Source organism: Lepisosteus platostomus, chromosome 9, assembly GCF_059453375.1.
Source record: "Lepisosteus platostomus isolate fLepPlt1 chromosome 9, fLepPlt1.hap1, whole genome shotgun sequence".
Lineage (NCBI taxonomy): Eukaryota > Metazoa > Chordata > Actinopteri > Semionotiformes > Lepisosteidae > Lepisosteus > Lepisosteus platostomus.
In genome coordinates, this window is record NC_142619.1 from 54,120,687 (window position 1) to 54,136,136 (window position 15,450).

The 15,450-nt window shown below is 51.7% G+C and overlaps 1 protein-coding gene across 1 annotated transcript; it reads right to left on the reverse strand.

Moving 5' to 3' along the window:
* Positions 1–1,967: 1,967 nt before the first annotated feature.
* guca1aa (guanylate cyclase activator 1Aa) lies at positions 1,968–10,144 on the reverse strand. Its single transcript, XM_088645618.1, has 4 exons — positions 9,733–10,144; positions 5,450–5,599; positions 4,670–4,760; positions 1,968–3,500 (listed from the first exon to the last, which is right to left on the reverse strand). The coding sequence occupies exons 1-4, from the start codon at positions 9,928–9,930 to the stop codon at positions 3,373–3,375; spliced, it is 567 nt and encodes a 188-aa protein (XP_088501744.1). The 5' UTR covers positions 9,931–10,144; the 3' UTR covers positions 1,968–3,372.
* Positions 10,145–15,450: the final 5,306 nt, after the last annotated feature.

Sequence of the window (15,450 nt, forward strand, 5' to 3'; positions counted from 1 at the left end):
CCCCGGCCGCCGGGCTCAGTGGCTCTGCAGCTCTGTTCCTCTGTGTGCCCGGGGTGGGGGGCGGTTCATTTTGCTTTTAATACCGGTATGTTCTGTGCGTTTGTGTGAACAGGCAAATTAAAATTGCCACCAACATTACACCCTAATCGGAAGAGTTGCGGATGTAGCCTTTAAAGGCGAACATTAGCAAGCACCTGCATGTTCTCACAGCGAGCCTTTAACTAGCACGTCTCAGTATTTCTTTTTAAACAGCTGAAGAAGTAATCGGTTGACCCAGGCAGTTCATAACTCAACTGCAAAACACTGAGAACTCCACCGTCTCACACACGCCGCGGAAATTTTGGAAAATATTTTAATTTCAATTTTTATTTTATTTAAAATAATCGAGCATATATCTAAGTCCGTCATTACCCATGTCTTCGCATTTACTTTCAACGGCACAAACCGGCACAAACGCAGCACTAACGAATGAGGTGGGTTTCATCGTTTGTGCTGTCCGTAGGGGGGGCAACTTCACGGAGCTTGTCAGACAACAATCTGTACCTACAGTACTCTACAGTGAGCATGGGGACACTCAGACCTATCCTTGAACCAGAAAGACTACCGTGTGATCGATTCCACTAATGGTAATATAGGTCTCAGCGTGCTTCTGTGCGGAAAATTGCTTTATAAATAAAAGTTATTATTATTGTATGACCATAGTGCAATCGTGAGATTATCGCATGAAGTACATGAATGTACAAATTTTGTAATCACGACATAATTAAACAGCTTGTAATTAAGAGGTAATTTTCTATTTCATAACGACTGGATCATTTTCATGTAATTACACTGGAAAAAAAAATTTTTCCATGATGGCAGCAATGCTGTCCTGTAATAATTTGGGCCAGTTTTCCTCTTTTCCTCAGGTCCACAGCCACTGGAATCACCAGCTCCTTCCTGCCTGGAAACAGGACCGTACTGCAGCTCCCCAGCCATGACCAGACTCCGGCTCGTTCCCAGAGCCCATCCCGGGGGCACAGGGCACAAGGCAGCACTAACCCCTGGATCGGACAGCAAACCCGGACAACCAAGAGACTCCGAATAACTGAGCCAGCCTGCCCGTGGAAGGTGTCAGGAAAATCCGAGCGCTCAGGGAAAAGGCAACTGTGGAGAACATGCAAACTCCACACAGAGGGTGCCCCGGTCTGGAATTGAACCCAGGACTCCACAGCAGTGAAGCAGCACTTGAGGTGGGATCTCATCATGTTTGTATTGTCATATACACTGGTGACATGAGAACCACTGGTCCCTGCTGGACTGGAGCCCGGTGGGCCTAGAACTCAGATTAAACCACACTGAAGGTCCAGGGAGTCATATGTAATGTATACCATGACCATGATGTGCTCAGTTTGTAGTGCTGTGTTGTGATCGAACTTGGACCCCATCGGTTATCCAGCCTGAACTCCATATGCCTTGATGAATTGTGTGGCAGACGGAGTGCATGTTTTATCGCATGCCTATGACCTTCTGACTGGTCCGATTGTAGTGGGTTTTCATAATTTATATTTCTCACAGTCAGTTAACTTAACTCCCTGTGGGCGGTGTGGTGGCTCTGTCGCTAAGGCAAGGCCCTCAATCCCAGCTGCTCCAGGGGTGCCGTATAAATGGCTGACCCTGCGCTCTGACCCCAAGCTTCTCTCCCTGTCTGTGTGTCTCATGGAGAGCAAGCTGGGGTATGCGAAAAGACAAATTCCTAATGCTAGAAATTGGATATGGCCAATAAAGTGATCTGATCTTTTCAGTCCTGGTGCCTCTCTTGGACTGGTGCTGCCCACCTCTGCTGAGCCTCTGTACTGCCCCCTATCTGATTTGATCTGTACTGCAGCACATACAGTACATGGTAGCAGTGGAACGACATTATCGTGAGTTTTTTGGACTTGACTTGTTTTTCTAAAGGAAGGGAAAAAAAACCACAGGGCTCCAGATTTGACCCTTATCTCTTTATTGTACAAACAGAAGCAGAAGCGAACATTTTTGTTAAAAAAATAAACCTGTCAGTCTTCCTACAGAAGGCACATACTTGAGTTTCCAGTCACTACGCCCTACAGAGAGAGGACCGTCTGGCTGCAGTGCGCCCTATCACGGCGCTGGGCACTGCAGCACAGGGCACACACATACACACACTATGTACAGACTTCACACACAGAATCCACAAGGAGCCCTCCTGCGCCCCAGCCTGTGAGCGGGGTGCACAAAGGGAGAGTTGTGATACCAGCCATGCAGCAATCTGTTGCAAAAGTGCAAAGTGAGGTGCACACAGCCGCTGTATTTCAAGGGAATGAACCCCAATCATTGAAAATGGGGCAAAAAAAGAGTGCAGTTCCACACAACTGGCTGCAGGTGCGAACTGTGAGGGACGGGGCTGTGGGCTGTGGAGGAGAGGGATCTTGGAGGAGCGGGGGGTGTTAAACACAATGTCGATTCTGACCAATTCATGTTGAAATGATTTGTATAAAAGAGTTTAAGGGAGAATGCATGAGACTACTGACTGCCGTCAGCAGGAGTGAGCTGTGAAATGGGTCAGAGGAACTGAAATAAACAAACGGAATAGGTGCTCTTGGGAGAAGTCCAGTGACTTTGATGTTTAGCCCCTGTGGCCGTTGAATTAAAAAATAACAAAAGAGAGCAGTTTTGGACTCCCAAGAACAACACTTTCAGCGCCAAGGAGCACAGCACTAGTGGTCTGGAGAAGAGAGTGAGCGCTCATTTAGACACAGGAGAAGGAGTGCACCGTATCGCCACCCCTGAGATTAGAGTCGCACACACAGACCGTAGGTCACAGGAGGAGACAGAACCTGGAGGAGGGGGGGGGCAGCCAACTCTCTCCTCTCCCACCCCCAGCTCTCACATCATCAGATCTCTGCTCTATTTCGAGGGAGACTGATCCCTGCAGTCAGTGACCTGTGGATTTGTGCTAAACCCCTGTTGGCTCAGTGTATTTAACAGCTTGCTGTATAAGCAGCTCCCTCATCCTGCTTCGGACACTGGAACGTTGTTGCCTAGTCGCTGTTGTTCCGCCTGGGGCCGGGCCTCAGCAGAATCTGGGCTCGGAGGCAAGCTGGCCACCCGGGCCGAACACGTCTCCCTTTTCTAAGATCTAGCAGGACGTGAATAAACCGGTCCTTGTCTTTGAATGACTTCCCAGTCGTTCTGAGAAGATGGGCGATTACCAGCGTGTTGATTTGCCGTTGTCCCTCCCTTCCCTTCCTCCTGTCTCCCTGTGCTTCCCTGTGGTCTTCCAGTCCGGTCTTCCAGTCCGGTGTTTCCTGCCGGAGCTGGGGTGCCCGTCGCGTGCGGCCGGGTGGGCAAGAAGGGAGGGGGGCCGAGGCGCTAGACGCTGTGTCTCCGGCTGTGGATCATGGCCACGATGTGCGTGAGGTCCAGACTCTTCATCATCACCTCCATGAACTCCTCGTCCTTGCGGGCGCCCTCCACAAACTCGTCCAGGGACAGCTCGCCTGCAGGGGGGCGGGGCAGGACAGGCGTGAGCACTTAGGATCACTTTCACTAATCCTTCCTGAACATTAGAAGCAAACTCTGCCCCACAGGGGAAACTCCGCAGATCCCCCTGATCGACTGGTGTACCTTGTGACTCTCCCAGAGCCTCTCCTGGGATCAGTGCGGATCACACCATGTGAATCAGTGACAGACTGGCAAAGCATTAGACTATTTTCTTTTTCATTCAAGCAGAGTCGGGTCATGAAATTAAAAGACAAATACAGATCTCGCTGGAGATCTGTGATTCTAGTAATTAATAATAATAATAATAATAATAATTGCTGACACTTATATAGCGCTTTTCTGGACACTCCACTCAAAGCGCTTTACAGGTAATGGGGACTCCCCTCCACCACCACCAGTGTGCAGCCCCACCTGGATGATGTCACAGCAGCCATAGTGCACCAGAATGCTCCCCACACATCAGCTATTAGTGGGGAGGACAACAGAGTGATGAAGCCAGTTCAGAGATGGGGATTATTAGGAGGCCATGACTGGTAAGGACCAATGGGAAATGTGGCCAGGACACCAGGGTTACACCCCAATTATTTTCGAGAAACGCCCTGGGATTTTTAATGACCACAGAGAGTCAGGACCTTGGTTTTACATCTCATCCGAAGGACAGCGCCTGTTTTTACACTACAGTGTCCCGGTCACTATACTGGGGCATCAGGGCCCACATGGACCGCAGGGTGAGCGCCCCCTGCTGGCCCCACTAACACCTCTTCCAGCAGCAACCTCAGCTTTCCCAGGAGTCTCCCATCCAGGTACTGACCAGGCTCACACCTGCTGAGCTTCAGTGGGCTGCCAGTTGCAGAGTGACATGGCTGCTGACAGTGGGGGTCATGGGGGTAATAGTAATGGGGGGCGATCAGATCACTGCAGCATGCAGTATATACAGTAGTGTGGAGCAGTGTCCAGCACTCTGGACCCTGGGTCAGAGAGTTGAGGGTTCGAATCCGGGTTGGGGCAACCCTCTTGTACCTCTCTGTGTGCTCCAGTAAACGGCTCTGCTGTATTAATAGGGCTCTGGGCTGTTTTGACAGGTGGAGCAGAGCATGTGCCCAGAAGAGAAAGACAGACCGTCAGAATGCCCTACAACAATGGGAACACGCAGAGAGAGACTCACCATCTCCATTGACATCAATCTTCTCAAACACTCGGTTAGTAAATTCCTCCACTGACATCTCCAGATTGCAGCCATTAATGGCCTGGATAGCCTGAGAGAGAGAGAGGAGGGAGAGGGGGGATTTAAGGCTTGAAGGTCTTGACTTGAATGACTCCCTATTGTAGGCAGTCCCTAGTGTTTTCCCATGCTTTCATGCCCTTATCATAATGCAGCTCAGTGTAAAGTGCTGTGAGATGGGACTTTTAAGTGTGACCAATACCAGACGGCCTAGACAGGTGTCTGTGCAGTGATCAGCAGAGAGGACAGAGCTGCGAGAGCTCATGGGACAGAGCCTCTGAGGTGAAGGGATGTCCAGCTGGATTCACTGAAGGGGGGTATAGAAAAGTTAACACTGCATTATTAAGGGATCGGGAGCAGCTATAAATATGCTAGGGAATTACAGGCATAATCGTATCGGTTGCTGATTAGCACAGCATGCTGGTGGGGGGGACCAATCTGAGTCCCTCTGTAGAGGTGGGCAGCCCCCTGCCTGTCCCTTTGCCAGCGCAGGGGAAGGGGGCTCAACCCAGGCCATCTCAGAGTGTCCTCTAACTGTTTCGCAGGAGGACAGTGAGGGCCGAGGCTGCGACCCCAGACCGTCCATCTCTCTGATGATCCCTAAACTCTCTCTCAGTGAACAGAACCCTCAGCTGAAATACTCGTTTCCCTAATGAGGGCTCGTTTGGTGTTTCCATCTCCTAGACAGTTTCAGGTTCCTGGTTCCACCTGCAGCCCTGGTACCTTGATGATGTTGAGCAGCTCATAGCGGTCTATGCAGCCATTGCCGTCCGCATCGTACAGCTTGAAGTACCAGCGCAGCTTCTGCTCCATCTTGCCCCGCAGCACCAGGCTGAGAGCCGCCACGTACTCCATGAAGTCAATATAGCCGTCCTGCAGAGAGACACACAGACACAGATACAGGCTCAGTTATACAGCACAGACACACAGACTCACAGATACAGGCTCAGGTATACAGCACAGCCACACAGACTCACAGATACAGGCTCAGTTATACAGCACAGACACACAGACTCACAGATACAGGCTCAGGTATACAGCACAGACACACAGACTCACAGATACAGGCTCAGTTATACAGCACAGACACACAGACTCACAGATACAGGCTCAGTTATACAGCACAGACACACAGACTCACAGATACAGGCTGTTATACAGCACACACACACAGACTCACAGATACAGGCTCAGTTATACAGCACAGACACACAGACTCACAGATACAGGCTGTTATACAGCACACACACACAGACTCACAGATACAGGCTCAGCTATACAGCACAGACACACAGACTCACAGATACAGGCTGTTATACAGCACAGACATACAGACTCACAGATACAGGCTCAGTTATACAGCACAGGCACACAGACACAGGTACAGGCTCAGCTATACAGTACAGGCACACAGTGACAAGTAACAGGAGTGAACCTGTTAGTTTTTCTTGGTTAAACCAGAAAGTAAAAAAATGCCACACAATTGTTATATGGATTTAAATGCCACCAAATTAAAATAGTCTTAGTTGTAAAGGTGAAGAGGACTAAACATCATTTCTTAATTACACCAAAGGCTATGGAATTAATTAAATCTTTATATATTTTCTATGACCGAATTAAACTGTATGACAAAAAGTGATGAGAAATAATTAAGATTATGTTGACTAAAAGAATGATTTTCGTAAAGTTCAGTCAACTAGACTAAATAAAAAGTGCCTGACTAAAACATGATTAGACTGTGTCTAATAGACATTTTATCTGATTTGACAAAGACTAAGTCAAAAACTGATGACTAAGCACGGATACAGGCAAACACAGCACAGTTTCGCATAAGTTATGATCAATTCAAATTATACAGTGGCGTTTATCCCAATGTGCTTTACACATAGGAGGGGACACATTTCACCCCCCCTGATCTACACAGCAGATCAGAAAGAGAGGTGAAGAGAGAAACTGCTTCACCAGTTGAATTCCGGGTGTACTCTGAACTCTGAGGACACCAGCCTGTGCAAACCCAGAGTCCAACCCTGGGATTCTTAATGACACAGGAGCCTGGTTAATATCTCATCTGTTCCGGCAGCGTCTCCTACATTACCTGGTCCCCAATGACCATACCAGGACATGAGTTTGCAAATTGTGGGCCAGAGCGAATGGTGCCCCCTACGGGCCCACTGACACCGATTCCAACAGCGACCAGTACTAACCAGGCCCAGCCTGCTCGGCTTCTCAGATCTGACTAGATCAGGCTAGACGGTCATAGCGCAGCTTTCAGATGGCCAGCAGCCACTTGCTTTCAACTGAGAACGCTTCTGCAGGCACAGAACCAGGCTGTCGTCCAGTCAGAAGCACTTGTTAGTGAAGGCCCCTGTCACCGTTCCCTGCTCGTGACCCCCACCTTGTCTGTACCACAGCCTGTGCTGCCTTGTCATGACAAGGGTCCTGTCGTTTCTTGCCAGTACCAATGATGTACAGGAGAACGGCGCACGTATGTGCGTCGAGATTCAGAACACGCCAACTGTACCAGCAGAGATTTGTGCACAGGGATTGGGGAATCTGGGGGCTGGGCTGCCCTTTTCTCTCCACCATCTGTGTTTTCCACTGTGGGCAAGACGTCCACGCCACAGGCCCGCATTGTTGAACGTCAGGCCCTGCTACTGCTGGATGAATGGGGTGTTGTTTTTAGAGGTTTTTATTTTTGCGTCGTTAACACCCCTGTTTCATGGAAATTCCCAGTGCCTAAAGGCCATGCTAACCAATCAGCCAGCTCTCCTGAGATGTGCTCCAGAGCTCATGGAAATATCGGATACCCCATCGTTGCCCGTGTTGAATTCCCCTCTGAATCTCCTGTCCCTTCACACAGTATGTGTCCTGCAGGTGCTCCAGTGTCTCTCCTCTCTCCCACTCCATTCCCTGGATTTCTATCACCACACACTCAGACGAGCCCAAAGGTTTATTTTTTAAGTGTGCATTTCCTGTTTAAAGAAAGTACATTTTAACTGCAAGGTCTTTCTCCACTCTCAGAGTAGACAGGGTCTTCCTCGGCCCCCTACAGCGCCCCATGCTGATCTCCTCTTGGGAGATTCCAGTCCTCTGCCTCAGCAGATCGGACGAGACCTGTCTGTCCTCCCCATCCTGTCTCTGACCTCCTGCATGAATGTTACTTGGGCTTTTCATTCCAGATCCTTGGCGGCGAAGTATTCCAATGCGTATAAAGTCAGCTACAGTATCCCTGCTGAACTTGAACTTGAACTTTATTGCCATATGTAACCGGTACTGGTACAATGGAATTCTTACTTACAGAAAGTCTCTCGATTGTAAAACAAGTGTAAAAAACAAAACGAAGTGCAAACAGTGCATCAAGACAATGTACAAACAGTAGACAATGTGCAAGTAAACATGCAGACAGTTTGAATGTAAACAATACAGACGTGTAAACAATGACTGGAGATGTGCAATAGATAAGAAATCATAAAGAGGTAGATGGTGATGGTGTAGGTGTGGTCCGAGGGGGACGGCTAAATGTGTTCGCCAGTCTCACTGCTTGTGGATAGAAGCTATTGAAGAATCTGGTGGTCAGTGTCCGTATGCTCTTATATCTCTTGCCTGAGGGCAGTGGGGTGAAGAGCTCATGCCTGGGGTGGTGACTGTCCTCTGTGATGGCCAGAATTCTACCACGGCAGCGGTCCTCATAGAGCTGTTTAATCTCGGTGAGACCGCAGCCGATGATCTTCTGGGCCATATTGACCATTCTCTGCAGTGCCCTTTTCCAATCTGCTCCGGTCTTTTCCCCAGAGAGAACCTCAGATCCCAGCCGCTCCCCTGTCTGTCCAGGGAGAGCCAGTGACAGAGCCACCACTCCTCCGTACCGGGCTCTCTGCGGTGCGTTCCCCATTCCAGTCCTAAATCTACTTCCACTTCCAGCTCCTCTGACTGGTGACGAAACACCCGGCAGTCCTGCACAGGGCAGACACAGACGAAAACCCACACCAGGGCCAATTGTTCTAGAAGCCAGTTCAGCTACCAGTCTGTCTTTGGGCGGCGGGTGGAAATCGGAGCACCTGCAGGAAACCCGTACGAACCCGGAGGAAACATGCAAACTCCACACAGGAATTGATCCCAGGGCCCCCGCGCTGCGAGACAGTAATTGGGGCGGAGCGGTGGCTCTGTGGCTCAGGATCTGCGCCTGTGACTGGAAGGTTGCTGGTTCAAATCCCACGGCCGGCAGAGGAATCCTACTCCGTTGGGCCCCTGAGCAAGGCCCTTAACCCCAACTGCTCCAGTGGTGCCGTACAATGGCTGACCCTGCGCTCTGACCCCAAGCTTCTCTCCCTGTCTGTGTGTCTGTGTCTCCATGGAGAAAAGCTGGGGTATGCAAAAAGACAAATTCCTAATGCAAGAAATTGTATAGGGCTAATAAAGAAACATTATTATTATTAACATTACATTATTATTATTATTAATGCTGACCGCTGCAGCACCGGGATCCCCTGCTCGGGTGTGTGTTCAGGACCTTTACAAATGAGCACAAGGCAGCGGACAGCACTGTCTGGGAATGAGAGAGACACAGGGAGCTGGTCCTGTTCCTGTATTGATCCCCCGAAGCCATCAGAGCCCACTGTGTGAGGGGCCGCGGAAAAGCACCAGGGCAATTTCCTAGCCCACCGCGGACACTGACAGCTCCTGCCGTAGAGTTAAAGATCTATCCACCCCTGTGACGATCTGTCATTTGAGGTTCGCCTCATGCATGAGTTCTGAATGATACCCTTTGCAAGTAATGCTGGGGCAGGTGCCCATCCCTCTACCTTGGCGACATTCGCTGGGTCTCCCACAATCCCTCCCACCTCTGTCACGGGAGGCGGCACAAACACCTCAGCAAGTGTCACAGCGGTGACGCGTACCCCCCACCCCCTCATCCTGGGGACCCCCTCACCAGTGCCCGGGGAGCAGGAGACTGCAGCACCCCGTTACGGATTTTCAACTAAACAAATGGGTCCCCCGCGTCCTACCTTGTTCATGTCGAAGGTCCGGAACATCTGCTCGATGTAGGCGTTGGCCTCGGGGTCCAGCCCCCGCAGCCCGAAGAACTGCTTGAACTCGTGCAGGGTGAGCTGGCCGGAGGGGCACTCCGTCATGAACTTCTTGTACCAGTGGTGGATCTCCACCGCCTGCATGTCGTCCACCGTGGAGCCACTGGCGTTGCCCATCGTGCCCGAGCAGCAGCAGCCGAGAGAGAGAGAGCGAGAGAGAGGGGGGAACGGCAGCGGAGGGGTCCAGGCGGTGTGGGGTGGGTGCAGAGAGACCGGGAGGCCGAGAGCCTGAGTGGTCTACTGTGTGAGGAAACCTGACCTGTCGCTCAAGCTTCGCTGCTCACAGTCACACAACACAGACACTCCGGCGTTGCAGGGTGCTGAGGGGCCAGCCGACTGGACCCGGGGCTTTTAAAGCAGGCACTGACCCCCCCGCCCTCCCCCCCCCACACCGAATCAGCCAGTCTAATCTGCAAGCATCCATTCTCACGAATTAAACGGCTTTGGGAATGTCAGGGAGAGTTTAAAATAGAACCACGTCAGGGATTGGAACAGCGTTGGAGGGGAACGGCAACAGAAAATAGGACTGGATAATCCCCTTTGCACACACTGAGACACACACACACACAGAAAAACGCACAGAGATGTGCACAGAAACACACTGAGACACAGACACACACGGAGACATACACACACAATGAAACACACACACACAAATACAATGAGAAACATATACACAGATGTACAGAAACAAAGACTGAGACACATACTGTACACACCAAGACTCATACATACACACAGACACACAAAAACACCTAGGCGCATAACCAGTGAGACACAACGAAACATACACACACAAAAACACACATACTTAGACACACACTGTGAATCAGGTACAGATTGAGACACACACACAAACTCATATACACTGAGACGCACACATGCACAAACGGTGACACTAAGAGAGACACACACACATGCACACACTGAGTCACATACAAAAACCCAGGCACACAAAAAGACAGCTATACAAACATACACACCTAGACATACCAAGCGACACAATGAGTGACGCTCACATGCACCATGAGTTAAAAGAGACATGCTCTGTGATTCAAACTGATTTAATTTATCCCCAAAAGGCACTACACTTTGCTTTCGGAAAAATTTGCAAGTCAAATTTGAGAAAGGCATCAGCCACATATTGCAACAGAAGTGCAAAGATCTCACACAGAGGCACATATACACAAACTCTCAGGGCTGCTGTGCATGATATCACTACAGCAGCCCATTAGGGTTTTGTGGGATCAGTAGCTATTTAGAACAAGTAGAGGTATCATCCTTTATTTAGCCTTAGTAAAGGATCAGTCTTTAAATGCGCAAGAAAAAGTCCATTAATGAATAAAGTCCTCTTAATCTCATGTGTGCTTTAGCAGGCAGTGTCCCAGGGCCAGTGCACATTCTGGCACAGCACCCTGAAGTGGCGCAGTGAAACACAGCGCCGTGGTGTGGCCCAGTGGAGCTCAGTGCCGTGGTGCGGCCCAGTGGAGCTCAGTGCCCTGGTGTGGCGCAGTGGAGCTCAGCGCCGTGGTGTGGCCCAGTGGAGCTCAGCGCCCTGGTGTGGCCCAGTGGAGCTCAGCGCCCTGGTGTGGCCCAGTGGAGCTCAGCGCCGTGGTGTGGCCCAGTGGAGCTCAGCGCCCTGGTGTGGCGCAGTGGAGCTCAGCGCCCTGGTGTGGCCCAGTGGAGCTCAGTGCCCTGGTGTGGCGCAGTGGAGCTCAGCGCCCTGGTGTGGCCCAGTGGAGCTCAGCGCCCTGGTGTGGCGCAGTGGAGCTCAGTGCCCTGGTGTGGCCCAGTGGAGCTCAGCGCCGTGGTGTGGCCCAGTGGAGCTCAGTGCCCTGGTGTGGCCCAGTGGAGCTCAGTGCCCTGGTGTGGTGCAGAGGAGCACAACGCCGTGGTGTGGCCCAGTGGAGCTCAGCGCCCTGGTGTGGCCCAGTGGAGCTCAGCGCCCTGGTGTGGCCCAGTGGAGCTCAGTGCCCTGGTGTGGCCCAGTGGAGCTCAGCGCCCTGGTGTGGCCCAGTGGAGCTCAGCGCCCTGGTGTGGCCCAGTGGAGCTCAGTGCCCTGGTGTGGCCCAGTGGAGCTCAGTGCTGTGGTGTGGCCCAGTGGAGCTCAGCGCCCTGGTGTGGCCCAGTGGAGCTCAGTGCCCTGGTGTGGCGCAGTGGAGCTCAGTGCCCTGGTGTGGCCCAGTGGAGCTCAGTGCCCTGGTGTGGCCCAGTGGAGCTCAGCGCCCTGGTGTGGCCCAGTGGAGCTCAGCGCCCTGGTGTGGCGCAGTGGAGCTCAGCGCCCTGGTGTGGCGCAGTGGAGCTCAGTGCCCTGGTGTGGCCCAGTGGAGCTCAGTGCCCTGGTGTGGCCCAGTGGAGCTCAGTGCTGTGGTGTGGCCCAGTGGAGCTCAGCGCCCTGGTGTGGCGCAGTGGAGCTCAGTGCCCTGGTGTGGCCCAGTGGAGCTCAGCGCCCTGGTGTGGCGCAGTGGAGCTCAGTGCCCTGGTGTGGCCCAGTGGAGCTCAGCGCCCTGGTGTGGCGCAGTGGAGCTCAGTGCCCTGGTGTGGCCCAGTGGAGCTCAGTGCCCTGGTGTGGCGCAGTGGAGCTCAGTGCCCTGGTGTGGCGCAGTGGAGCTCAGCGCCCTGGTGTGGCCCAGTGGAGCTCAGCGCCCTGGTGTGGCGCAGTGGAGCTCAGTGCCCTGGTGTGGCGCAGTGGAGCTCAGCGCCCTGGTGTGGCCCAGTGGAGCTCAGCGCTGTGGTGTGGCCCAGTGGAGCTCAGCGCTGTGGTGTGGCCCAGTGGAGCTCAGCGCCCTGGTGTGGCCCAGTGGAGCTCAGTGCCCTGGTGTGGCCCAGTGGAGCTCAGTGCCCTGGTGTGGCCCAGTGGAGCTCAGTGCCCTGGTGTGGCCCAGTGGAGCTCAGCGCCCTGGTGTGGCGCAGTGGAGCTCAGCGCCCTGGTGTGGCGCAGTGGAGCTCAGCGCCCTGGTGTGGCGCAGTGGAGCTCAGCGCCCTGGTGTGGCGCAGTGGAGCTCAGCGCCCTGGTGTGGCCCAGTGGAGCTCAGCGCCCTGGTGTGGCCCAGTGGAGCTCAGTGCCCTGGTGTGGCCCAGTGGAGCTCAGTGCCCTGGTGTGGCCCAGTGGAGCTCAGAGCCCTGGTGTGGCCCAGTGGAGCTCAGTGCCCTGGTGTGGCCCAGTGGAGCTCAGTGCCCTGGTGTGGCACAGAGGAGCTCAGTGCCGTGGTGTGGCCCAGTGGAGCTCAGTGCCGTGGTGTGGCCCAGTGGAGCTCAGTGCCCTGGTGTGGCCCAGTGGAGCTCAGCGCCCTGGTGTGGCCCAGTGGAGCTCAGTGCCCTGGTGTGGCACAGAGGAGCACCCTGCTCACGTCAGGGCTCGCGTCCAGACCAGGGATAAATGCACACTTTGTTCATTGCTCCTCAAACCTACATTCATTGCCACGTCAAAGGCGTAAAAGCGGTAGTCAACGTTTTGATCTACTGTATCCGGGATCCTCGTCAGTAGAAATTTAATCAGATTTTACTTTATTTTTGGGAGACATGAACGAGAGCACACAAGCTGGAACCATGTGGAAGTTCATGTAACACTGAGAACAGGAGGCATTTCTTTATGCAAAGGGTTGTGGGAGTGTGGAACAAGCTATTCAGCCATGTTCACTGAAGATGTTACTCTGGCTCCTTCCAAAAAACAGCTGGATAAGATCCTGGGATCAATTAACTACTAACTACCAAACAAACTAGATGGGCCAAATAGCCATTTGCAACAGTTCTTGAATTCTTGTCCTCTGGTTTTCCACATCTGCCAGTTTCCCAAGTGGTTTGCTATGAATTCAACACTTAGAAAACAAGCTGGACTGGAGGTTACTCTACTTAATATCCACTCCACTAGAATCTCATCCAGCTGTTTCTTGAAGGACGCCAGCTGTCGGCTACAACATGGCCGGGCAGCTTGTTCCATACTCCCACCGCCCTTTGCATAAATCCCTGCTCTCGGTTTAAAATGCTCTTCCACACAGTTCCCACTTGGTCACCAGTTTGTGTTTCACTGTTGATTCTGAAGAAGGCGCAGGACTGACTTTCAGCGCCTTTAGGGATTTTATACACTTAATAATAATAATAATAATAATAATAATAATTGCTTACACTTATATAGCGCTTTTCTGGACACTCCACTCAAAGCTCTTTACAGGTAATGGGGACTCCCCTCCACCACCACCAATGTGCAGCCCCACCTGGATGATGCGACGGCAGCCATAGTGCGCCAGAACGCTCCCCACACATCAGCTATTAGTGGGGAGGAGAGCAGAGAGTAATGAAGCCAGTTCATAGAGGGGGATTATTAGGAGGCCATGATTGGTAAGGGCCAATGAGAAATTTGGCCAGGACGCCGGGGTTACACCCCTAATCTTTACAAGAAACTCCCTGGGATTTTTAATGACCAAAGAGAGTCAGGACCTCGGTTTTATGTCTCATCCGAAGGACGGCACCTGTTTACAGTATAGTGTCCCCATCACTATACTGGGGCATAAGGACCCACATGGATCACAGGGTGAGCGCCCCCTGCTGGCCCCACTAACACCTCTTCCAGCAGCAACCTTAGTTTTTCCCAGGAGGTCTCCATCCAGGTACTGACCAGGCTCACACCTGCTGAGCTTCACTTGTATCAGGGTTCCCTCGTAGTCCTCTTTCAGCCTGTCAGTGCCTACAGTGACATTTCCTTCACCTCCAGACTGCGTCTGCTTGTTCTTCTCTGGACTGATACCAGAGAAACAACATCTCTGTAAACACAGAAGGGCCATTCTAATTCAATCTGTCGTGCGTGATGAAGGTACACATAGAGAAAACATGGATTAGTGAAAACCCAGGAGCTGAAGGGCACCCTCTTCACACTCTCTCTCTCCTCTGAACAAGGCGGGGCAACGATGTACAAAAAAAGTTACATTTAGAATTCAACAAAACTAAACAGTTTGGTCCAAGAAAATTATACTTCATGAATGCTACCTTTTCAAATCAAATCAAATCAAATCAAAGTGTATTTATCAAATGCACAACAATACGGCGTGCAGCAGTAGTTGCTGGCAATGAAATGTCTTTTCTGCAAGCTCACAAAATCACAAGAATCACAAAAATCACAAACATTCACAAAAACACAAAAATTTTGGTATTGAATGCTGAGCTGTAATCAACAAACAGCATTCTCACATATGTTCCTTTCTTATCCAGGTGTGAGAGGGCAGTATGAAGGGCAGTGGCAATAGTATCCTCTGTTGACCTGTTCTGGCAATACGCACACTGCAGTGGGTCTAGGGTGTCAGGGAGTGAGGAGGTGATTTATGCTTTGACCAGCTGCTCGAAGCACTTCATGATAACTGATGTGAGTGCAACAGGCCGGTAGTCATTTAGGCAGCTGACTCTGGGTTTCTTAGGAACAGGGACAGTGGTGGTTTTCTTAAAGCAGGAAGGAACTATAGACTGAGCTAGAGAGAGATTGAAAATGTCCCAGCTGGTCTGCACACGCCTTCAGAAGACGGCCAGGGATAGCATCAGGGCCAGGAGCCTTGGGTGGATTGGTCTTTTTAAAAACTTGACACACATCCGCTCTGGATGTGATCAGTGGGTTTCCGTCTTGGATTTCTGGAATCTTCCTGACTGGAT

What these genes read in the sequence shown, in the direction of transcription:
- guca1aa (XM_088645618.1), bottom strand. Translation starts at nt 9,930, where the DNA reads ATGGGCAACGCCAGTGGCTCCACGGTGGACGACATGCAGGCGGTGGAG. An exon ending in GGACCTTCGACATGAACAAG is followed by an intron (nt 5,600 to 9,732) that starts GTAGGACGCGGG and finishes GTCTCTCTGCAG; the next exon opens with GACGGCTATATTGACTTCAT. An exon ending in AGCTGCTCAACATCATCAAG is followed by an intron (nt 4,761 to 5,449) that starts GTACCAGGGCTG and finishes TCTCTCTCTCAG; the next exon opens with GCTATCCAGGCCATTAATGG.